The sequence below is a fragment of the Platalea leucorodia genome (genome assembly GCF_965183815.1).
Source record: "Platalea leucorodia genome assembly, chromosome: Z".
NCBI classification, from domain to species: Eukaryota; Metazoa; Chordata; class Aves; order Pelecaniformes; family Threskiornithidae; genus Platalea; species Platalea leucorodia.
In genome coordinates this window covers 59,447,999-59,473,313 of record NC_138858.1, presented here as the reverse complement: position 1 = coordinate 59,473,313, position 25,315 = coordinate 59,447,999, and the positions used below count along the sequence as shown (strand labels likewise).

The 25,315-nt window shown below is 46.2% G+C and overlaps 1 protein-coding gene across 1 annotated transcript; it reads right to left on the bottom strand.

The window, feature by feature from the left end:
- Positions 1–1,357: 1,357 nt before the first annotated feature.
- RGMB (repulsive guidance molecule BMP co-receptor b) lies at positions 1,358–18,681 on the bottom strand. The gene is made up of 3 exons (XM_082337511.1): positions 18,333–18,681; positions 15,160–15,671; positions 1,358–2,333 (listed from the first exon to the last, which is right to left on the bottom strand). The coding sequence occupies exons 1-3, from the start codon at positions 18,436–18,438 to the stop codon at positions 1,665–1,667; spliced, it is 1,287 nt and encodes a 428-aa protein (XP_082193637.1). The 5' UTR covers positions 18,439–18,681; the 3' UTR covers positions 1,358–1,664.
- Between the last annotated feature and the right edge of the window lie 6,634 nt (positions 18,682–25,315).

The window sequence follows — 25,315 nt, the reverse complement described above, 5'->3', positions numbered from 1 at the left end:
ATATAGCACATGTATGTATATACATACAGGATCCAGAGACAGAGGAAATTAACTAGTATACGGTGTCTGCCCAGTAAGTGTATGCACCACTGCAAGCAACACTAGGTTCATCCATCAGCTTTCAGCCGTGAGAACTTTAAATTCAGAGCACTGATGAGGAAGTTCAGCTACACAGAATAGGGAGAAGCCTGAGACAATCAGGTGAAACTGCAGGAGCCACACTATCAGACATATCATAAATTCACAAGTCTAACTCATCTGAAATAGCACCATCAGACAGCACAGACAGAACAAATTGCCAATAGTCTAGTCAAAAATAAATTTTTACGTTCAGCCTTAACTCAGTTCTGACTACTTTCATCTCAAGTGTTCCCAGAATAACACCTGTATGCAGTTTCTCACTCATACAGGGAATTACTTAGTTTCTTTGAGAAGACTACTGCTGTCCTTACAAGTCAACAGTCCCTAAACTAGCCAGAAGAGTCTTCATAAAAACTAGGAGCTTTCATTCAATGAATGAACTCCACCTCCCTCCACCAAGGCAAACACTAGCTCAAGTCTGCTTAACAAAGGCAAGTGCTATTTGCATCTTATTCAGATAGTACATCAGTCCAGTCTCATATGAACAGTTTTAAGAGTGAAATAAGCCTATCTCGGAGCTGGGTTTATTGTAGCACGTATTAAAGCTTCCACTTCTTGCAGCAGATTAAGGCACTGAGTAAAACCAGCCTTCAGGCCACCAAATCATTCTTCTCCTAGCTCCTCAGTAAAGCAGTCAGAGCCTGCGGCCTCATTCCCCTCCTCCTTGTGAATGCGTAGAGAGAATTAACACATAAGCGATGGACAGAATTCAGGCTTGTGATTTCTCCAGTCCATCCTGGAGAATGACTTAACCCTCCAGGTTAGAGGCAACCGCAATAGTTACCTTATATGTGTACACAACTAGACCATTAATATCTTTTAAAATTATTTTCCCACTGGCTCTATAAAGCTACATAAGTCTCACTCTAACACATTCCCTTTTCTTCTTTTAAAACTCATGCCATGAAACTAGGACATGTCAGAATTACAAAGAAGGTTCTGTAATTCATGTTATCCAAGATGGTCATCTGAGCTAATAGGAAGAACTTCACTCTCTCCCTCCGAAGAAGGGATGGCCATTTGTTTGAGGGACAGAATACAATTCCATTCTTGATGATTTTAACTAGCGAACCCAGGAAATCACCAATGTCGCTACAGGACAAGAGACATGCTGCCTCTAGAGTAAGAGAAATGATAAAAAACCCCACAAATTAATCCAGTTAAAAAAATTTGTTAAACGAAGTAGTACTTAGAGGGAGCACTGAGTATTATATACGCATGTTTATATGTATAATACAGTTACTCAGATACACACATAAATATTTAATATATAAAAAATAAAGTGCTTTCTATCAGGTCCCAATGTAGGGACATTATAAAACATTTCACCAACTGCAAAACAAATTGATACAAAGAACACTACATCCAACATACATGAAAACAGTTAACACAGTATGTACAATCTGGTGGGTGTCCCAAGACAAAATATCCCTTCATATACATGGTATATACATATATGCTCATCTTTACTCAATATATTATGACAATATATATTTCAAAACTTTGTTATAGACAAAAAAAACCTACAAAAACACAATAAGGATCAAGCACACAAGTCCAAGACTGACAAAGAACTTGCTACCCTTGCCCACACCACCACCTCCACTGCTGGGAAAGATATGCCAGTGCTCTTTTTTGGGGTGCAGTGCTTCCACATCCTGCAAGGCACTGTGAGCAGCAGCCGTGAAGTTAGCGTCACCAGTGGTGAGTAGGTCAAATACACATGAGTAAAAATAGATGTCTTTCACCAGCATCTTCTCATGGCATTTGGTGGTGGCAGTTTCCAGTGTGTACACTGACTGGGGATGAGCAGAACCACCCTGAGGGAGCAACTGCCCCATCACAGGCAATGGTAAGTGGCCACTATCATCAATACGTTCACTTGAAGGGCAACCGTTCACACACAGCTGCAGATCCTGGCTGTCCTCGTAGGCCATGACCAACTCTTGAGGCATGCGAATGGCCAATGTTAAGTAGTGCCCAAGCTGGCGTATATACACTGTGGTTCCAATGTACTTGGCATGCATTTCGACGTATTTGCCACTGACTTTCTCCACAATTCGCAAGCTCTTGGTGTTCCCATCACCTCCACTTGTTGTACCATCAACAAAAGCTGCAGGCAAGTCATCAGTCACTGCTTGATATACTTTCTGATCTGTACAGTCTTGGTACGACTTAAAGATAATAGTTATCTGAGGGGGGGGGGTGGGAGGGGAGGAAAAAAGAAAAAGCAAAGTTAGTGGAGGAAAAAAAAAAATTGTCATTTCAATCCCTTTTCCATTTTGCAGCTGAACATATGTGGGACTGCCCACTAGCTCAGAGCTTGATAGTTGTCCCCAACTCATACCTAAAGGAAAACAGTCTGTACACTTGCTTAAAGCAGTATTTTACCAGATGGCAATGGTTAAATTTATTCTTAGGTTGGCCTGGAAGCAAGACTATTAGCATGTGGCAACAGCCACAAGGTTAGGAAAGGAAACGGGTTTATATTTAATTAAGCATCACAACTCCCTCCTGCCTGATGTTTTCTTAACACTTTGGAATGCATCCACCAGTCACAGAGAAGCGTAAGTGCCAAGTAACTCCCACAATGCTAGCCACTATGGCAAAACCAGAATGAGACTGTGAAATCATGGAAAGGTACAGAAGAATTCAGCTTCCCCCACTCACAATATTCTCATCACTCCTTTTACAGTGACTGTATGAGCTTTGTCAGAGTACTGTACACTTGTTGCTACGATTAGCTGTGTGAGACTACTTTAAAAGCACTGATGTATTTAGTGCTTTATCAGCCATCAACACAACAGGCAGTGAGATGAGAGATGCATGACCAGGAAGAACAAATAGTCAAATAACTGCTTAGGGCTCCTGGATATGTTAGTCCTAGGAACTGGGAGATTTGACACTACCAGTCCACTGTTGCTAGAAAATGTGCTCATGGAGAAACAAAGCAAGACTGAAAGACACTCAAAGACATGCCTTTCAAGAGTGACTTCCAACACAGAAACCAGGAGCACAAAGCAATTACTCATTCTTTTAAGGTTATGACTGGCCTTTTAAACATTTACACTTATTTGAATAAGCCACAACACACAGAGTAGGTCCTCCAGTCTTACTTGAAGGAAATAAATAGGTTATTTGACAGACCAAGTTCGGAGTGCCTAGTGGCTTTTCCTAAAATAAAAGTATAATGAGGAATCACACATAAATATTAAAAACAGATATGCTACTTCCTTTACAGTTTCAGAGGGGAGTGACTTCTTGAAAAGGTCAAAGGAAATTTTGCATCAGGAATAGGTATCTTAATCATTATTTTCATCATTGACTGATGACATCAAAATTACTTACAGCCTACGAGTTTGGCAGTCTGCTACAAGATTCTGAGTACTCCAAAATTATATTAGAAGGCATTTTCAACCTAACTTTTTCCTTAAAATCTACTCTATAGCAACCTCAGTTAACCAGCACACTTCCACACAACAGCTTGTTTCCTGCCCCTCTGCTTTGAAGTAAGAGCTAGAGGTTAAATAAACAGCTGATTACAGACAATCCAAATAAAACCTCTACTGTCATTAGCCTCACTTCTCCATACCAGTTTTTTAAGACAAAAGTCTTCCCTTCTCTCTCCTCCCACTGCAACAATTCCTCCTTTGGAGTATGCAGGCATACACTAAACAATATTACATTAGTTTTCAATGTTTGGTTTGTCCCAGTTGGTTGATGCTCTGTCACTCTTTCTGTCTGTATCACACACATAGACAATACTTGCTATTTTGATTTCATATGTTCCTACTGGTGCTGCCTGTCTGGAATTTTCCAATGTTTTTACTTTGCATTAATCAGTTATACAGCTCGCTTGAGACCATCTGTAGTCAAGCAATTTGGTAAACTGATGTCTGTGGGCCACAGCTAAGTTTGAACGTCTACGCCCAAAATCCAGAAAATGCACAAGTGCCTTTGTTGCTGTAAAGGTCACTCTATGCTTAGTGAAGTAAGCTCAGCAACCCAGAGAAGAGAAACCTGAGATCTGTCAAGTGATTAGTATTTCTGCATATAATCCAGAGCCTCATGCAGTAAATCAGGTCTTCCATTTTATGTAACAGTTTCAATGAAACAGACTTCTATCTCAGCCTGCTCAGACAAAGAAGCATTCCTACTTCCTCAAACATATTTGCAAGGAAAGAATGATTTACATTTCAACAGAAGTAAAGGTCTAAGCCTGCTCAGCACCTGACTGCACCTGCAGTCAAAAAGTTAATGGTTTTAATAAGACACAGAACTGGCTACTTGATAAAACAGTTAAGCAAGGCAACTGGCAAAATTTATCAAGAAGCAGCCACCAAATTATTCTCTCCAAAGCTCCCTCCTCTGCAAGAATGAAATGCACACCACTACAGAGACAGAGACTGAGAACAGAAGCCTTCACCCTAAGGCAAGGTTAGCAATAACACTGCGTGCTGAATGAGGGCTGAACAATTAAGTGAATGAATGCCTCCACATACCTTGCAAGGTTGCTCCAAACAGAGAATCAACAGAGACTATCCAAGACTTTCCAAGGACATATTCATATTTAAACACTGCGGCTCAAGACATTAGGTTCGGATATTGTGTTTTCTGTTGTGAGACATCCATCTAATCCATAGGCCAGATTAGTAAAACCAGAGTTCAGTAAGGTCCTTCCCTTATCATCCACTCCTACCTCAAATCTCACGCCCTGGTACTGAGGGATACTCAAGAGCTTGTTGCAAAGGGAGATGAAGCAAATTTCACTGCAAAGCTTCCTCTGTTTAAATTCTCAAGGTAACAGAAAGCATTAAACAGTGAAAAAGGTTATTTCAAACAAATTTAACATGTTATATGTGTACCTGTACCTATAGTACTTTCTGCACTCTAGCTGGGTTGTAAAAATGCCACCACAAAGCTGCTCACGCATCATGGACTAGAAACTAGCTGCCCTTTCTAAACCTAGGACAGAAAACTCCAAATGCCAGAATCTTCAGATGAAGAAAGTTTTTTTGAAAGTATTGGTATCTAAGCCTTGCTTTCTGGGCACATACAGAGTTCTTAACCTACTGCAGTGAGGAACCCTAAAAGATGAAAATAAGGTTGTTCCAGAGACTTATCTGAAGTTAGAATATACAAAGATCAGCTATACTACAAGTACTAAAAAAAAAAAAAAAAAACCACCCCACACACTCAATCTGCACTTGAAATATTTCATTTTGGACTTCGTCATTTCACTACTACTGATGCCAGTAACGTCATCCTCAATGACTGCACTGATCACAAACAATCGTTAAATCCCACTGTATATGCAAAGCTGTTCAAGGATGGTGTTACTGAGATGCCAAAGAGAAGTTTCTAGAAGACTTTCATGTATCTGTAGAAGGTACCTGGCTTGTGTGCCTTAAACAAAAGCAACACTTTCAACTCTGAGTTCTCATACTAGTCTTCACCAGCGCCATAATGCAATTACAGTGCTGTAAGTCTGACTATGTGTTGCTCTTTTACTACGCATTTCATAGAATCATAGAATCATTTAGGTTGGAAAAGACCCCTATGAACATTGAGTCCAACTGTTAACCTAACACTACTAAGTCCACCACTAAACCACGTCCCTAAGCGCCGTGACATCTACACATCTTTTAAATACCTCCAGGGATGGTGATTCAACTTCTCATAGCAGTCTGTTCCAATGCTTGACTATTCTTTCAGTGAAGAAATTTTTCCTAATATCCAATCTAAACCTCCCCTGGCACTACTTGAGGCTGTTTCCTCTTGTCCTATCACTTGCTACTTGGGAAAAAGAGACCAACACCCACCTCGCTACAACCTCCTTCCAGGTAGTTGTAAAGAGGAATGAGGTCTCCCTTCAGTCTCCTTTTCTCCAGACTAAACCACCCCAGTTCCCTCAGCCGCTCACCTCATCGGACTTGTGCTCTAGACCCTTCACCAGCTTCGTTGCTGTTCTTGGACACACTCCAGCACCTCAATGTCTTTCTTGTAGTGAGGGGATCAAAACTGAACACAGTACTTGAGGTGCAGCCTCACCAGTGCCGAGTACAGGGAGACAATCACTTCCCTAGTCATGCTGGCCACACTATTTCTGATGCAGGCTAGGATGCTATTGGCCTTCTTGGCCACCTGGGCACATGGCCAGCTCATATTCTACCGGCTGTTGAACAACACCCTCAAGTCCTTTCCCACTAGGCAGCTTTCCAGCCACTCCTCCCAAGCCCTGTAGTGTTGCACGGGGTTGTTGTAAGATTCACTTAGCCTCGTTGAATCTCATACAACTGGCCCTGGCCCAACGATCCAGCCTGTCCAGGTCCCTCCAGGGGACCTCCAGGGCCTTCCTACCCTCCAGCAGATCGACACTTCCACCCAACTTGGTGTCATCTGCAAACTTACTGAGGGTGCACTCAATCCCCTCATCCAGATCATTGATAAAGACATTAAACAGAACTGGCCCCAATTCTTAGCCCCGGGGAACGCCCCTTGTGATCAGCCACCAACTGGATTTAACTCCATTCACCACAACTCTTTGGGCCCAGCCATCCAGCCAGTTTTTTACCCAGCAAACAGTACGCTCATCCAAGCCATGAGCAACCAGTTTCTCCAGGACAATGCTGTGGGAAACAGTGTCAAAGGCTTTACTGAAGTCCAAGTAGACAACATCCACAGCCTTTCCCTCATCCACTAAGCGGGTCACCTTGTCGCAGAAGGAGATCAGGTTAGTCAAGCAGGACCTGCCTTTCATAAACCCATGCTGGCTGGGCCTGATCACTATATTGTCCTGTACGTGCCATGTGATGGCACTCAAGATGATCTGCTCCATAACCTCCCCCAGGACCAAGGGCAGACTGCCAGGCCTGTAGTTCACTGGATCCTCCTTCTGTCCATTCTTGTAGATGGGTGTCACATTTGCTAACCTCCAGTCAACTGGGACCTCCATGGTTAGTCAGGACTGCTGACAGATGATTGAAAGTGGCTTGGCGAGCACTTCCGCCAGCTCCTTCAGTACCCTTGGGTGGATCCCATCCAGCCCCATAGACTTGTGTGTGTCTAAGTGGTGGAGCAGGTCACTGACCATTGATTTTTTGGGTACACCAAAAAAACAACTGGTCTTGTTATTAAAGACTGAGGCAAAGGTGCCCTTAAGTACCTCAGCCTTTGTCACGATGTTTCCCCCCACATCCAATAAAGGATGGAGATTCTCCTTACCCTCCTTTTGCTGCTAATGTATTTACAGAAACATCTTTTATTGCCTTTTACTGCAGTAGCCAGATTAACTTCTAGTTGGGGTTTGGGCCTTCTCATTTTCTCCCTGCATAACCTCACTACATCTTTCTAGTCAGTCTTCCTGAGTTGCCTGCCCCTTCTTCCGCAGGTCATAAATCCTCCTTTTTTTTCCTGAACTCCAGCCAAAGTTCTCTGTTCAGCCAGGCCAGTCTTCTCCCCGCCCGGCTCGTCTTTTGGTACATGGGGATGGCCTGCTCATGTGCCTTTAAGATTTCCTTCCTGAAAAATGTCCAGCCTTTCTGGACTCCTTTGCCCTTCAGGACTGCCTCCCAAGGGACGCTGTCAACCAGGCCCCATAACAGGCCAAAGTCTGCCCTCTGGAAGTCCAAGGTCTCAGTTCTGCTAACCACATTCCTTACTTCTCCAAGAATCAAAAACTATCATTTCATGATCGCTATGCCCAAGATGGCCTCCAACCATCACATCACCCACCAGTCCTTCTCTGTTTGCAAACAACAGGTCCAAGTGGGGCACCTTCCCTAGTTGGCTCACTCAGCAGCTGTGTCAGGAATGCCTCTTCCACACACTCCAGGAACCTCCTAGACTGTTTCCTCTCTGCTGTATTGTATTTCCAGCAGAGACCTTTTAATTTGAAGTCCCCCACGAGAACAAGAGCTAGCAATTATAAGACTTCTCCCAGCTGCTTATAGAATATTTCATCTGCCTCTTCTCATCATCGCTCTCATCCTGGCTGGGTGGTCTATAACAGACTCCTACCACAATATCCACCTTATTGGCCTTTTCCCTGATTCCTCCCCTTAAACAGTCATGCTTTTCATCACCATCATCAAGCTCTAGACAGTCAAAACACTGCCTAAAATACAGGACTACCCCACCACCTCTCCTTCCTTGCCTATCCCTTCTGAAGAGTTTATACCCATCCATTGCAGCACTACAGTTGTGCGAGTCATCCTGTGATGTTTCCATGATGGCAACTATATAATAGTTTTCCAGCTGCACAATGGCTTCCAACTGCTCCTGTTTGTTGCCCATGCTACATGCATTGGCGTAGATGCGCTTCAGCTGGGCTATTGATCCTGTCACCTTCTTTTGGGGAGAAGCCCTAATTTCTGTTCTCAGGTGCTTCCGTGGTTTCTAACACATCAATAACCCTTGTGTCTTTGCTGCCTCATGGATCTCCATCTCTTACCCCTATTGAGATGGCTGAGGAGCTGCAGGCGTTAATATAGAGACATTTCAAATGCGCACCAGTGAACTCAGCACATCGTGGAGCAGACTGAAGTACCTTGCTAGCACACCATCCCTCAAACACTGGCAGGCTGCCCCATGGCTTCTCACTAATGAGCCTGGTTTTACCCCTTTCGCCCTTCAAATCTAGTTTAGAGCTCTTTCAAGGAGTCCTGCTAACTCTTGTGCAAAGATCCTTTTCCACCTTGGAGACAGGTGTACCCCATCTGTCACCAGCAGGCCTGGTATTGTGTGGACTGACCCGTGATCAAAAAACCTAAAATTCTGCCAGTGATACCAGTCATGGAGCCAGATATTGATCAGCTGGGTCTTCCTGTTTCTTCCAACATCATTCCCCGCAACTGGAAGGACAGAGGAAAAAACTACTTCTGTTCCTGATCCCTTAACCCGTTGTCCCAAGACCCTGAATTCTTGTTTGACTGCCCTCGGACTTCTTATTGCAACTTTGTTTCTGCCCACATGATAAAGCAATAATGGATAATAACCCAAGGGCCATACCAGGGTAGGAAGATTTCTCTTCACATCTTTAACCTGGTGTAGCACTCCCACAACAAGACACAAATCCAACTCCTGTATTTAGAAATACTAGAAGGGGCAACTTCTCAGAAGCAAGAACTGCTGGGAGTGTTACGAAACTAAGTACAGTAATCCCTCTTCAGCCTGCTGTACTTCAGCCTCCTTCTGTGGTAGAGAAGAACCACAAGACATTTTACCATGACACGTTCCTATTTCATGGGAGAAAATGGGAAGGGAAAGCGTGTGGATTCCATGCACAACAGAGGAATAAAGAGGACGTCAACCTGAAAACAAGACAGTTCAGCATTGGATGATTTCCAAAAGGAAAGCCAAGATCAATCAGGAAAGCATTTCTTGAATGAGGTTAAGAAAGAAGGCCACTGTTCATAGATCACTCTAGAAATCAATCTACTATTGATTAATTTCAAAACTATCCAGAACTTCACCATAGTTAAGCATCCTTAATCAACGCAAACAGTAGCGAAAACATTCCTACAGCTTTTCTCAGGTGGACAACACAAGAAGAAGGGTTCTCCCCCCTGTCCCCACAGTGGGACTATAAAGCTTATATGGCAACAAACAGGAAAGTAAAGCCTGTTTAAGGGCACAACATTAACATTTAACTCCCACCACCATCTCTGAGAAAAAACTGCCACTTTTAATTTATTTTCTGACCTACAGCCCCCCCAGAGGCTATAAAGACATTAAGACAGATGCTGCTGAGTGACTATGTCTGCATCTCTCCTTTCCTTTCCACCCCTCAGTGGCAGGCATTGAAGGCACTGAAATGTCTGTAACAGCTGTCCAGCAGCCCAACAAATGTCACAGAAAAGAAAACAGTTTAATGTCTGACAAACTGCCATACCTTGCCCTACAAAACCACCTCTGATAAAGCCAGGGTGTCCTGAACACCAGGAAACAGCACTATTTATCATTACACCAGTGAAGCTCAGTAAGTTTGCAGATGACACCACGCTGGGCAGAAGTGTTGATGTGCTTCAGGGTAGGAAGGCTCTACAGAGGGTTCTGGATAGGCTGGATCGACAGGCCGAGGCCAACTGTATGCAATTCAACAAGGCTAAGTGCCAGGTTCTGCACTTGGGTCACAACAACCCCATGCAATGCTACAGGCCTTGGGAAGAGCGGCTGGTGAGCTGCCTGGCAGAAAAGGACCTGGGGATGTTGGTCGAGAGCTAGCTGAATATGAACCAGCAGTGTGCCCAGGCAGCCAATAGCATCCTGGCTTGTATCACAAATAGTGTGACCAGTAGAACCAGGGAAGCGATTGTCCCCTTGTATTTGGCACAGGTGAGGCTGCACCTCAAATACAGTCTTCAGCTTTGGGCCCCTCACTACAAGAAAGACATTGAGGTGCTGGAGCATGTCCAAAGAACAGTAACAAAGCTGATGAAGGGCCTAAAGAACAAGTCTTATCAGAAGCAGCTGAGGGAACTGGGGTTGTTTAGTCTGGAGAAAAGGAGGCTGAGGGGAGACCTCATTCCTCTTTACAACTACCTGGAAGGAGGCTGTAGCGACATGGGGGGGGGGGTCGGTCTCTCTTCCCAAGTAGCAAGTGACAGGACAAGAGGAAACGGCCTCAAGCTGCACCAGGGGAGGTTTAGATTGGATATTAGGAAAAATTTCTTCACTGATAGGGTTATCAAGCATTGGAACACACTGCCCAGGGAAGTGGTTGAATCACCATCCCTGGAGGTATTTAAAAGACGTGTAGATGTGACACTTAGGGACATGGTTTTGTGGGACTTGGCAGTGTTAGGTTAACAGTTGCACTCAATGATCTTAAAGGTCTTTTCCAACCTAAAGAATTCTATCAGTCTATGATTCTACGATGTCCTCCAACAAAACTGTTGTATGTACTACTTCCGAGAAATAAAGCCAAATTAATCTTACCTTAGGCAGGATGTCCGCAAAGACAAAAAAACTAATCATACATGATCAGTTATCTGATGCTCCTACTTAGAACAACTGAATGATAACTGGAATACAAATGTTTTAATATTACTTAAAGGAGACTAAGTACACTGCATTCAGTCTGCAACAATTTCCTGCAAAAACAGAAACCATGCTGCAAAGAGATATTTAAATGTTTTGACTCTGGGAAAAAGAACACTTATACCCAATGTTCCCCTACCCTGCTAATACCACCAGTTCCCCGATTCAAAGCTTTATGCCCAGTAAATCCACTACAGTAAAAGCTCTGTGTTTTTTTCCTCTGTCCTCCCATTCACTCTCTCACCCTTCAGCTATCCACTAAAAAACACCTGGGTAGGAAAAACTCCGTTTCCATTCACTGCAAAGAAGGAGGAAAGTTTTCCATAGGCAAGCCCAAGCATCTCTGCCTCATTTGCTCTTCAGGGACAACTGCACTAGTGATATCCAGAACACCTGTCACAGCAGTAAAAACCAATAAAGACTTTGTACCCCTCCAAATAAAGCACACAATAAATAAATAAAAAAAACCCCTTCTATTTAATGCATTCTACAATACCTTTCCTACCTGCCCCTTGTAATAGCCATTTATCCCCAGGAAATCCCAAGACAGCTCCCAAGACAGGGGAGCTCTTTATCTATAGCTGGAGAAATCAGACAAAGATGCCAGTGACCTACCCAAAACTCATACAGGAAGTCTGTCAGAAAGAAAAAGAAAGGAGAGATTGAACTCAGTTTCCCAGCTACTTGGTGATTCTCCATCTGAAAGGCCCTAGGGTCCTATGCCAAGGGGCATAAGTACATCAGACAAGCTCAAAAAAACTGGAGTTTCAAGTTTCAGCTAGACTGCAGAACATTAAATAGCTTTGCTTACTGTGAAGAAACAGATGTTGTTACTACAGGCAGCACAAATATGCAGAACACCTACAAACAAATTACCAAGAGCATTTTGTGAATAAATACAGAACTCCCACAAGAGGACGTACACTGCCAGTTAAGGAATTAAAGGAAGACTTTTCCTGCTTTTCATACTTTCCTGCCAGATGCACAGTAGGAGGGGCAGGGAAACATACTTTTCTTCTTCACATTCTTTTTAAAAATCTCCTCCTGGCATTCTCCTGTCCTTTATGAACTTACCGGATAGCCCTCAGACTGTTGAGCTTACTCAAGTCACATAGGTTCTGGAGAGAGAAGACAACTTAGTTTACACATAATGCTCCCTTCATTGCCCAGTCCTTTAAAGCTTGGTACACCAGAAAGCTATGATAAATTTGAAGGTAATAACTACCTACAAGGCCAAGTGATGGTATTCCCCTTTCAAAAGCACACTGCATATGGGGTAAACGTTAAATATTCTGTTCCTACAGCTTCTTAAATTACTTCCCCTAAAAAAATGCATTCAGGAGAAATTAAATTTTCTACTCTTTTTATCTTTGCTTTCATTAGGTCTGCTTTACAGTGGATTAAGTAGGCTAGTTAGCAATTTAGTATTTGCTTTGGCTCCTGCACAATTTAATTTCAGCATAAACCTTAATTATTATTTCCCATTAAACATGTATCTCAAATATCTGCAATGAAAAAGCAGCAAGACTAACAATGGATAACGTTCTGGAAACTTTTCTTATGAAGAAGGTAGAAGACCTATTTGCATGCTCTCAGCCAGGGAAAAAACACTACATAGATAAAAGTCACTGAATTTCTCTTCGTAGCTCTTTAAAGGTGCCTTAAATTCACCTGTGGCCAAAATTAGAAAAGTACACCCAGCAGCAGATAGTCCACCACCACAACCAAAATGGAATACCTGCAGAGAAAAATGTTAGAGGAATGAAACTAGCAGTGGCAGCATAGTTTAACGAGCCTTTTCAGTATCTTTTATAGCAGCCTGCTCCATAAAGAAAGAAAGCAGTCAAGAGGATGCATTAGAGGTATTAGAACTTATCTTGCTAAGTTACTTGCACATTCAAACAACCTTTATTTCCTACAAACAGGTGTACTGATAAGTTTGATTACCTGCCAAAGAAAGAAAAAACTCAAGGACTGTACATATAACAGGTATTAGCATCGGAGACATTTCTAATATCCTAAACCATACATCTTATGTTGTTTAATTGCTTCTGCACACTTAGCTGTATTTGTGCAACAGCAGGGATGTTAAACCACTATTATAAAAGAGAAGAATGTATTACCACTTTTTCCAGAACAACAAGTCAAAGAAAAACACAAAAACATTGATAAATAAAGACAGAAGGTACATCCTTTAAAACATGTCCTTTCCCTGACTACAAACAGACATTTATCTCCCAAAGTTCTCCCCTTGGTTGTCTGTTTGAGAAGACATATTCCAGCACATACTACCATAGTCAATCATTTTCAGAATGTGGCTAAAGGGTAAGATAAGATCACTTATCTACTACCATCACACCCTAGCCACCCACACAATTTGTACACAAGAATACTCTCAACTTCTTCCTCTAGTACAACCAGGAACAAGGAAACAAAGAACATTCTACAAGACTTTAGCAAAACTGATGATAAAAGCTTACTGCAGATTACGAAATGCAGCTTTTTCTTCTACTTATTTAAGAGTCTTTAAAAAGAAGCCACTGGAGCAGATTTCAAGGGAAAGTCTCTTTTGCAAAGCTTACTCAGGTTAGCCTCATTCTCTCATTTTATACTCCTTCAGAACTCATTCATGATGCAGACTGTTCTTGGAACAGCCACAAATTAAGAAAAGCTGATTCTGAATTTCAGTGACGTATCAGTCCAACCTCTGGCTTCTGACAAATGCAAAAATTTGCCTCGCTCATACAAGCATTGACATTAGTCAGTACCTCAGAATCCAGCATGAATGCAATAGCAAGACTGATTTTCACATATTAATATTACTGCACAGCCATCTCCATGGAAGATGTGCAGACTTTAACCTACTGTGACCGGCACCCCCTGCTCCTGACCCTGGTAACAAAAAACCTGCTTCCGAGCTTAACAAAACAGTGAAAATTCTCCAATATTGAAGGTCTTGAAACTGTGTACACATAGCCTGACATCCCTTGACAATACAAGAGCTACACTACCACAGTTAGAAAAGGCCTTTTCACTCCAAAAAGGGAAGAAGATATGTGACAACATCAGCCTCAAATATATGTTCAAGTAATTTCTTTTATTGATGGAAAGATACCCCCAGAAGTTCAGAGCATTTTTCACCCCTGGCTCTGGAGGTAAATCTAAGGACATATCAGCCAGGCTCATGATTTATACCTCCTCATTTTCTTCCTACAGACACACTTGCAATCTACCTTCAACAGAAAGAGACAAGTACTTTTCTTAAGATAAAGAAATGGCATAAGCTATCAATATTAGCACATGTATTCATTCTCTAGCCACCCAGAAGTGGCTGAGAGGAGAGCAATCTGAAGTCTTGCCTGTCTGAACAGGGACTTACACTCTCAGCAGAATTTTCAGGCTGCTGCTTCTTTAGTAAAGCCAGGGTACTGAGACCTTCTGACAACCATTTGGCATCAATGTAATTTTTTTGCTACCTCCTCTCAATTCTCCAGAGTTCCCCATCTTATCTCTACTCTGAACCCTCAGTGTCTTCATAACTCATTTGTTGTGTCACTCTGTCAATATTTTTTGTTTCCTACTGTTATGGCTATACAATTTAGACAATTAATGAAAAGCAGAGACTTACACTCTTTCCTTGCTCCTTGCCTAGAAATTCTACTTAGTGCAGAGGCAGTCACAGATGCTGCAATCTGATAACTGTTTTAAAGTGTTACATTTAGTATCCATAAAACCTTCTGTGGTGATATGTACAGAGTTTTCTTGTGGTGAGAAGGAGCAGAAGGAAAAAAAAAGACCTGTTTTAAGTTTTGTTTGAGTCTCAGAAAAGAAGAAGCTAACAGTTTTACTTTCTTATACTACTGCATGGAAGATTCTCAAGCTGCTACACTTCTTAACTGTTAGGGGCCAAGTGACTTACTCTACTGTCCTGGCTTTTTACTTCTGTATGCATGCACAGTGCTTAAGAACAATCCATACCTTATTTGTAGCAGTGGCACTGGATCCTGGGACCACAGGCACGTTGGTCACTTGCACTGATAAGTAGTTATTGTCTATGAGGGGCCAAGCACCTTTCACTTTGCATGTCTGGAAGTGATCCTTAAAAGTCCTCAGATGAGGATCACCAAATAAGCCACAAAATAGGTAAGTAGGAGGAAGAGTATTCTCCCCTCCCTGATGTTCTCTGGCTTCTGTGTGGCCACTGTAATTGCAGGGATCATGGGTGGCTTCAGGGTTGGTGGAGGATGTGGGTCCATCTTTGGAACAGTTTCTCTGGCTCATGAGGTCACTGATCCCAAGCACTGCAGAATGGTAGACTAGGTTTCCACGGCATACTTTGGAATTGCGATAGGTACAGGCAGAGTACGCTCGCAGGGCCTTGCAGAATTCCAAATCAAAGCCCTCAAGAGCTGAGTTTAGATGTGAAGTTAAGGATACAAAATCGGTGGTGCACTTCTGGATTCGACAAGGTGTTTGCAGCTGGCAGTCACCTAAGCACAAAACAGATGGCAGAGAGAAATCAAGCAAACCTCTTAAATTGCAATACCCCATTCCACACTCACAGGTACTGGAGAAAACAACTTGAAGACAACTTACAGTGGTGGAACACTATATAATAGAGAAAAAGGGGTTGGGAAGTAAAAGATAGCAATACAGTCCATCTCAAAGGCGGAGATGACCCATGCATGACTTAATCCAGTACTTGATATTGTCTAGATGGAAATTAAGAGCACTAACTCCTGCCAAGGATGAACCCAGCATTTCTTTCCAGATATCAAGGTGATGCAATCCTGTGCTTTAGCTGATCACTTAGTCAGTAAGCAAGTCTCCACTTAGTCTTTACACAAGTCACTGAACTTTTAAATAGAATCCTGCCCCTCAGAAGGATGTGGTAAAGGCAGCAAGCAATACACATTTAGAAAAAAACAGATTGAATGAAGCAGAAATCAAAGTTTCTCTTGTAGAAAGCAGGGTAGGGGAGAAGGAGGGTAGGGCCATAAATGCAGTTTACTTTATTCCCCTGGCACTGCCATAGCTAAAGCTTCACTGCTTGCTTTCTGGGACTAATGAGCGAGAAAACCCACAGCTGTCTGAAGTGCAAGTTGCCAGCTAAGGAAACCATATGCTGCAATAGCAGTACCTCTTACAGTGTAATTCAGTAATAAGACAAGGGGCAAAGAAACCCTCTCCCCATGAAAACCTGAAGTACTTATCAGATGTACGCAACAGGTACACAGTTCAGTTTACATGAACAAACCAGTCAGACCTTATCTGGTCACCTGATTTCCACAAAGAAAGCATAATTACCATCACAGCAAGCAAACTGGAGTTTTACAGTCCTCTCCTCCACAGCTCTCGCTGTTGTGATCTGAAACCCTTCCAGATTCTCATGGCAGTTAACAACAGTCTTCTGCAGGTTAGCTTTTACACAAGAACTCAGAAGGAGCAGAAACGAAATGAACAAGACTGCACTAAAGGAAACAGAGCCACAAGTTCCATGGGGGTTAAAACTAGGAGGGCCGCAGTCAAAGGGGAGAGCAGGTTCCCTCCCATCCTGCTGAAAGCTGCCATAACAGAAAATAGACCTTCATAAAGAATATGTGCGAGACTTTATGCAACAGCTGTCCAAGCACCCAAAATTATCTACTAAAAACATGCTGTACTTATTTGTTCCTTTTATGACCTATAAAATTCAGCTGTGCATACATTAATCTGTAATTTCAAACTATCATAAAGCAGATTTTGAACACCACAAAAATGCTTCCAAAGATACATGGAAATGTGAAAAAAAGCAAAAATACAATATACCTAACAGATACTCTTTTCCCTCCCCTCAAACCCCTTTTTACAGCATTTCCCACTTGTTTTGTGTGTCCTCAAAGTAAAATAGGCATGGGTCTAGTCCAATTTTAATAGTCTAATTAAAATCTTCCTAAACTCCTGAGGAGTGGAAAATGGACTGAATAGTAATGTAGCTCTTTTCATTTCTAAACACAGTTGTTTTCTGCAGTTCACACAGTGATGAGAAGATATTAGCAATTTCTTTGCTTGACCCTTAGCTGACCCTCCTGTGAGTCAGTACTCACATGACTTACTCTAAATATCCAAACCATGAATTTATAAGGGAAACATGTTTTGCCAGTGATGGGTAGCCAATGCAAATCTCCTGTCAAAATCCCAAGACAACACAGAGTAGAAGGAGGAAGTCTCTAACCTACAGCCAAGCATGACCATGAATTGTATGAGTAAACAGTAGTTTCTCACTTGATCTTTATGCAAGTAATATATAGCTTTGCAAAAGAACAGAAAAAAAACCCCAATCAAATTCTGTGTTTTCAGATACACAAACAAAAAAGAGCTATGCCAAGCAAAATGACACAGGCAACGTTGGTTCAGAGTCTAACTTTCAAAGCATCAAAACTTTTCTTATATTTCTCTTCAGTTATGATTTGTGATAATATTTTAATCACACTAGCTGAGCAAGTCAATCAAGTTATCAAATAGCCTAATAAATCTGTCCCTCCACACTCCTTACAACTTGAAATTTGCTTGCTGCTTTCACTGGATTCTTGGTACACAGAGGGGTGAAAGAATAGCGATTTGACTAAAATCGGACGACCTCTCCCTACTATTTATTTCACTAAATATATAAAAGTGCTCAAGCTAGAGAGAAACATTTTTGCAGAACTACAACTGCTTATATCACTTCTGAGTTTAAAACACAGACCACTTTAGCAGGCATCTGCAGCGTGCGGGGTACCTTCCACCTTCGCCCCAGTTTCCAATCTGCCAAGCAAATGTTGGCTCTACCCACAGCAAAAAGGAAGAGCAGTTCCCCGCCTCTTGAGGCAGCCGCTGCTCAGCCTGGTGCCGCCCGGCTTCGCTCCGATCGCTGCATCATCCTTCCCACCCGCCGGCTCCGGCCCCGCCCCGCGCAGGGCGCCACCGCACGCTGCCCAGGCCAGGGGAGGCCGCGCCCCAGCAGACACCGCTCGCAGCCCCGCAGCGGCCTGCGCCCGCGCGGCCCGAGCGCGTAACCCCCGCCGTGGTCGGGCCGGGGCTGCAACCGCACAGGCTCGCGGCTGCGGTCCCCGCCCAGCCCCGGCACTACGCGCAGCGGGCCCCCCGCGGGTCCCGGTCTGCCCCGATACCTGAGCCCAGGAGCAGCCCCAGGGCAGCGAGGAGGCCGAAGGCGGCGAGCGGCAGGTGGTGCGGCGGCTTAGCCCCGGTGGCGCGGGAAGGCGCAGCGCTCCCCATGCCCGTCCATGCAGGTCCCCAGGCTGGCGGCGGGACGGGGCCGCGGCATGAGGCGGCGGGCGGGCAACCTCCTCCTCCTCGCTGCTTCCTCCTCCTCCTTCTTTTCCTTCAGCGGCGCGGCGACGAGCAGAGGCCGCCGGGCCACAGCGGGGCGGGCGCGGGGCGGCGCGGCATGGCAGCAGGAGGAGACGAGCACAAAGGGAAAGAGCCGGTGAGAGGGCGAAGGAGGAAGGAAAGGCGGGCGGGCGGTGGCAGCCCGCAGGCCCCGCGCCGCCGAGCGGACTGCGCCCGCCCCGCGCGGCCCCGCCCGGGCCGCCGCTTCCCATTGGCTGTGCCGTCTGTCCGACAAGCCCCACGACGTGCCGTCGGCGCGGCCCCGCCCGCCCAGGCCGCGGCTGATTCGTCGCGAGGGATGTCTCCAGCTGCTCCGCCCCCTCGCGCCTTGCCTCCTGCCCGCGAGGCGCTGCGCTGCACCAGAAACCCCGCCTCCGTCCCGCCGCACGCGGCCGCTCCCGGCTGCCAGCGCCCCGTTGCCCACGTCACTCGGCCGCGCGCGGCCAATTGCGGTGGTGCCCGCGGGCGGCCCCCAGCGCTCCCCACGGCGGTGATTGGCTGCGCCGGCACACAGGCGGCGGAAGGGCCGGCAGTGCCACGCGCCGCCGCCAGGGGTCGCGCGCGGCCCGCGCGGGTCCGGGTCCGGGCCGGGGGCGGGGGCGGGTAGCGCCGCAGCCGGAGCGGTGCAGGGATCTCCGCCTGGCAGGGATGAAAGCTCCTGTAGACGGGCCTGGCCGGCACAAGCCGTCTCTGCAGCTTTTTCATAGCAGCCAGAGGAGCCGCACCGCCCGCTCGTCCCCGGAACACGGCTCCAAGCACACCCGCGGCAGAACCGGGAAAAATAGAGAAATTAAACGGACGTGCCAGTGCAAGAAGCACTACTGGATTTTGAACTAGCCGTGGTTTATTTTCCAGAGGCCAGGTGTGATGCCTGAACCACTCCCCAGTGGGCAGCATTTCCAGTCCCAGGAGGCAGCACCACTGACGGCTTCTCCCCAGCCGCCCTGGGCGCCGCAGGGCGCACCGTGTTCCTCTGCACCCGCCCACGGGGGAGGGCAGAAGTCCCGGTACTACGCCCCTGGTAACTCGCCCATGCCACACCGGGTACTTATATGTTTTTTGACTCTAGCGTGCTGCGTGGCTCGCTGGGGTCAAGGCTGCACCGTTCCCTCCCACTGGACGGTAACAGGACGCTTTGCAGATTAGGACCTGCATATCAAATACGTGACAACACGGACACGGTGAGTTGTCCTGCTGTGGGGGCAAGAACAGGGCCCCCACAGAGGTGGCTCCGCATCCGTGTTGTGGAGCACACTGCTGCGGGCACACCAGCCAGTGCAAGACACATTTGGGGCCTGCCTGCCAGGGCTGCTGAAGTAGCATGTTTCTTGCCCGTTTCTCTGGGGAAACTCACACAAACTTCCTGCCCAACAACATTCATCTCATCAGGCAAAAACTGCAAAAACTTGAAAGCACAGCAGCCTCACAAATGCACTGGCATTTTTGTTTCTTGCTTCTTTCCAGCTGAGCAAAGGCAGTCGTTGCCATGTGTCATATCTTTGTACATGCCCTGGCCTTGCATCCCAGTGCTGGGCCTGGGGCCTGCCAGTTCTATCCAGCACGGGCCCAGAGAGCCACACCACGCTGCCCACGTTTGGGGGATACCTGTGGAAAATGTGTGCTGCCAGCACTGACCCCATCCTTTCAGCAGTGGGGGCCAGCCTCTCACCCACCTCGACTTCAAGAACGGAACACGTTTTAGGCACAGAGCAGGGAAAACCCCGTGGTACCCCTTGAAGGTGACATTCATAGGAAGCACTCCATATCAGGAGCTGTCTGCTTTATAGGATGCAACCTGCAGTTTGCAAACTTGCAAGTGAATCCAGATGTGAGCCTGGACAGCTCGGCAATACTTCGCTTCCTTCTCCAGTCCCTGACCCCCGAGATCTCGGCATCTCTGAGCACTAGCTGAGATTGCTTGAAGGAAGGTGGAAGAAACTCAACACAACGAACAACCAAACGCGCCATCCAAGACGCACCCCTCGCCGCAACCCCAGCTCGAACAAAGGCACACGACAAATGACTCACCCGGAGCACCCCCATCGCCTGCTTGTACCGCGGGCGGCCGGGTCCGGGCGCAGCGAGGCAGGCGGGCAGCTCCCGAGGCGACGGGCCGGGTGGGCGGGCAGCGGCCGGGCTGCCGAGAGAGCAGATGCCGCCAGCTGACGGGGCGGTCGGTGGGTCAGCGCACGGGCGGGACGGGCGGGAAGCCGCCCCCGCCGGCCACGGAGGCGCCCATAGCGGCAGCGCAGGCAGCCGCCGGCGTGGCGGGAGTGGCCGCAGCAGCGAGCGGCCCGCCCCGGCGAGCCTGCCGCCCGCCCCTCTCTCTGGCACGAGTACAAAGGGAGGAGACGTGCTTTTAATGACAGCATGATCTTTCTGTCACCTATAGAAAACTAATGGAGAGGAGGAGGGGAGAAAACGGAGAGCACGGGCAGCCCCCCTGGGAGTGCAGGAATGCTCCTCCCCCTGCCTCTCCACTGCCCTCCCGGCCGGGCGCTGCCCCAGCGCGCCCGCGGCCAGCACCTACCTGCCCATACCCGCATCGTCGGCCCGACCCCGGCCGCTGGTCCCTCGCCCCCGACACCCGGCCTGAACCCCGACCCGCCCTGGCTGCCGCAAGCAGCCTCCTGGCCCTGCCGTGGCTCAGTGCGCCGCCCCCACACCTCCCGGCGCTCGGTCGCCTCAGCGGCGGCTTCCACCAGTAGCTCCACACTTACCGGATGCTGGGAGTCCACTTGACAAGCTGCACACACAGCACAGACCCCAGTTTGGGTTTCCCCGCCGTGAGGCTGCTTACCATCTCGTTCCTCTTTGCACCTGCTAGTGGGCTTCTCGTTATGTTGGGCAGCCGGTGCAGGGGCTATCCGCCCCTGTAAGAATAATAGTGACAGATCAATATACAACACGTGTCTGGTAATCTGATCTGGCAGAATGTAGTAGCTGGGCAGAAGAGTGAACAGAGAGGGGGGAAAAGCTTCCAAACTTGGCCTTGTGGCTGGGAACGTCTTGGCTGACTTATCAGAAAAGCTATGGATCGAACCTGATGTCCTTTCTCTGGCTCATTACATTTTCACCCCTGAAGTTGCCACACAATGTTTTGGGGGAACAGATGTACCTCTGATGTTTTGGGGGGCAGGGTCTGTGTTGTGCACTTGGTAGGTACATCTTAAAATGACCAGCCCTTTGCCTCCTCTGCTGCATGTGTCACCAGTTTCTCAGTTCCTCAGTCCAGCGGTAGATGGATATGAAGAAAGCTTATTGGAAATTTCTAAAGGGCTTCAAGGTACTTTGGGTGAGGCCCTACCCCAGAAGGGAGGGAGACCTCAGTCTGTTCACAAGTCTGCACCCACAGCCTGCGGTGGTCTATCAGTCGCAGATCACTATGTGGGGCAATGGCAGCCCAGAGCTCCTGAAACTTCTTTCCCCTTTCCGACAGTGGAAGCAGGCTCTTCTTGTTAAGAATATTTCAAACAGCTCCATTCATAGCCCACAGGAATGTGAGATTTTAATTTACACAATTGCTTTGGAGCTTGAAAATCCACTGTAGCAATCAGGAAAGTTGCAGCTTTGATTAAAAATCTTAAAGGCAAGACTCATGTTGCTTTACCCTCCTTATATAAGCACAAAGGAGACTGGGTGCATAAAATAATGATGAGTGAGAGTTCAAAGCTGTCCCAGAAAGATGGCCTTAAAGGTTGTTTCCTAATGTGATTCCAGCTCTTTACCATCCTTCTTCTTTGCTAAGTACCAACACAACAAACATAATTTAGCAAGGCAAAGCCCTTTTCTTTCCAAAAACATTAGTCAATGTGTCTTAGAGTCAGCTTGCCCAATCTCAAAGAAATGCAGTAATTAAATAAACACTTTGAATAGGGTCTGAAACAGACCTTTCCGCTGGTATCAAGGCAAGGGGCCTGATAAGGGAAATGTCTCCTGACGTCCGACTTTTGTCAGATTCCTGAGCTGTTTGACACCAAGAAGCATTATTAATTCCAAAGCATTTTTTTCCAAATGCTGAATAACTGGGGGGGGGCGCAAAAAAAAAGGGGGGGGGCAAAAAAAGTGCAAAGAATAGACAGCTCTTCTCTTTCATTACCTTTCAGAGATGAGCTGTCATATCATTGACCTACCAATCTGGTATCTCTGTACTTTTATAGTGATGCTCATTATTAGCAGGTTGAGAAGTACCTCTGATCTTCACTCTGATTTTAGCAGAAGTGGTGTTTCACGTCTATATCATAGATATTTAAAGTGCTTTCCAAGCAGGAATTGATGTTTGAAATATCCCCCTGAGACATGGCCTCTACTCTTTTGTCTGTACAGAAGCACTGTCATGCCAACACCATCCCAAAATACAGAAAATGATGGTTTTCCTCTTTTTTAAAAGGCAAAAATTGGAAGAGGAAGGTAAAAGAGAGAGGTCAAATACTAGAGAGAGTACAAAAGTACTGTTCGGGTTCTGTTAAGTCTGTCAAAAAGTTAAAACTTCTATGATGAAACTTTATATTTTAACATAAAAAGACTATGTGCCATCTTAAAAAAGTCAAATTAAATATCCCAACTAGCTTTTTCTCTGACACTCATTTCTTTGCTGTGACAGAAACCCTATGTACAGAAGCCCCAGGACCATCTGTCTAAAGATTCTGTGCAGAAAAAAACCCACTTAACTAGTTCTTCTTTTTTTGGCACTTAGAAAACTATTGTAATCTGGTAAGTTCCTTTTTATTTTGCAGAGGAGGACTTAAGAGGAAGGGGTTTTGCCAACAACATGCATGCCAGCTGTTTCCCATAGCCTCATTCCTCTCAGCCCAGTATCTCTAAGCAAGTATCAATCGTTGGAATAGCAAGACTGGAACCTTAGACTCCTGTGGCACATATTCTCCCAGAAAAGGGTGGCTTTTCTTGACAAAAACACTTCAAAAAAAATCAAAGTTTGTAGAAAACATTTTAGTAGAATGACATTTTATGCGTTCCAAAATGCCACTGAAAGAAAAAAAAAAAAAGAGAAAGAAATTACAGGAAATACAAAAGAAAAGGTGACATCCTCATAGTCATAGATGGAAGGTCACCATCCTTCATCCCTATGTTACCAGTACAGCCACTGTCCTAAGTAATGTTACCGGTTTATCCGCATTCTTCTTCACAGAAATCCCAATGCTCAGTGTCTGTAGTGGCGGCTGCTAAGGGCTCAGTGGTTTTAAAATTTATGACACTATTATTGCACATAGACTTAGGCAACACATATTTTTCCTGGAAGAGCTTGATTTCCTCCTCAGTTACACTGATATACTTGCATTAGAGCTACTCCCAATGCCCTCTGGCAATAAATAAAAGGAGAAAAGTTAAAGGAAGTCTTAATACTAAGGAGTTTCTTCACATTAGAGAGGGGCCTCTGAAATAGTTGGAAGCCATGCAGTTTGGCAACTGGAGTCTTCTGAGGCCAGGCACAAACCTGAAGGGGACAAGCTAGTTGGAGGTGGGACAGTTTGACAACGAGAAGCAGTTTAGCCACCTCCTGTGGAGGTGAACCCAAGATAATTAGTCCTGAAGAGAGGGGTTAATTATTGCCACTGAAGTGAGAAGATATACCAGAGCTGGTATCTCTGCAGAGCCATATCCTGAGAGTCCTGCTAGCAGACTACAGAAGTATACGTAATACTGATCAAGGTCCCATTGCCGCCAGAGAATCCAGAGGTGACATTGATATCTTAAGCATAGTGTAGAGAACCGGTACCAAATGCGGTTTTGTCTCGACATTGCCGCTGTAGCGCCATCCAGCGTAGCGCTTCGAGAAGACCGTCTTCTCCACAGCTTTGAGAAAAAGCAACCTCGTGCGCCTGCGCAGGGACTAAAGGCGCGAAAAGAGCTGAGGCGGGGACAAAAAGGCGCGAAAAGAGCAGAGGCGGGGGCAGCACGGCCGTGGCGAACTGCACGTACACATTTGTGATCTGCGCATGCGTGGGAGCCCCTATATAAGGAGCGCACGTGCCTCTCGGCGGGGGCGGCAGCGGCGCGCGCGAGACCACTCCTTCTGTTCCTGCACCCTCCAGGCTCACACCCCCCCCCCCGCTTCGATCCCCGCCGGAACCCGAGGCCACCGAAGACCCTGCAGAAGATCACCGGACTCGAAGTGGTGGTGACAAACTCCTCCTTCTCCTTCTCTTTCTAACTCTCTCTCTCTTATTCTTTTCCTCTCCTCCCTTGCCCTCCCTCCTCCCTCCGTTCTCTTCTCCCCTCCAATAAAAGTAAAAGGTTGTACGGCATTTGACCTCGTTTGCGTCTTAATCTCGTCCTTGGGATCGTATCGAAACCTCTCCCGACATTGGATCGGGACATTTTAATTGGCGTCACGGACAGGATCCCTTGAGACGAGAGTGTCATACAACCTTACAGTGTGCTGAGCGAGTGTGTGTGAACGAGACGTACAAATAAGTACGAAGCGAGTGCGGAGTTCCGATCCGCGGTTCTGCTCTCCCGCGAGGGAAGCAGCCGGAGACGAACGAAGCACAAGGAAGGAGTGGATGTTGAGACCTTTGCACCGAAATGCGCGTAGCAGTTTGTGATTTGAGCTCCTGAGGGCGTATAGGGGAGACTTGAATTTTATAGTGTAACCCCCTCAGGAGGATATCCCCTTTGTAGGCTCTGCTCTGTCTTACAGTAGTTTATGGTCTGGCCTCCTGGGGGAGTATAGGGGAAGTTTGGATTGTACGGTGTGACCCCCTCAGGACGATATCCCCTTTGTAGGCTCGTATTTGTCTTC

What these genes read in the sequence shown, in the direction of transcription:
- RGMB (XM_082337511.1), bottom strand. Translation starts at nt 18,438, where the DNA reads ATGGGGAGCGCTGCGCCTTCCCGCGCCACCGGGGCTAAGCCGCCGCAC. An exon ending in GGGGCTGCTCCTGGGCTCAG is followed by an intron (nt 15,672 to 18,332) that starts GTATCGGGGCAG and finishes TTTTGTGCTTAG; the next exon opens with GTGACTGCCAGCTGCAAACA. An exon ending in GTGCCACTGCTACAAATAAG is followed by an intron (nt 2,334 to 15,159) that starts GTATGGATTGTT and finishes CCCCCCCCTCAG; the next exon opens with ATAACTATTATCTTTAAGTC.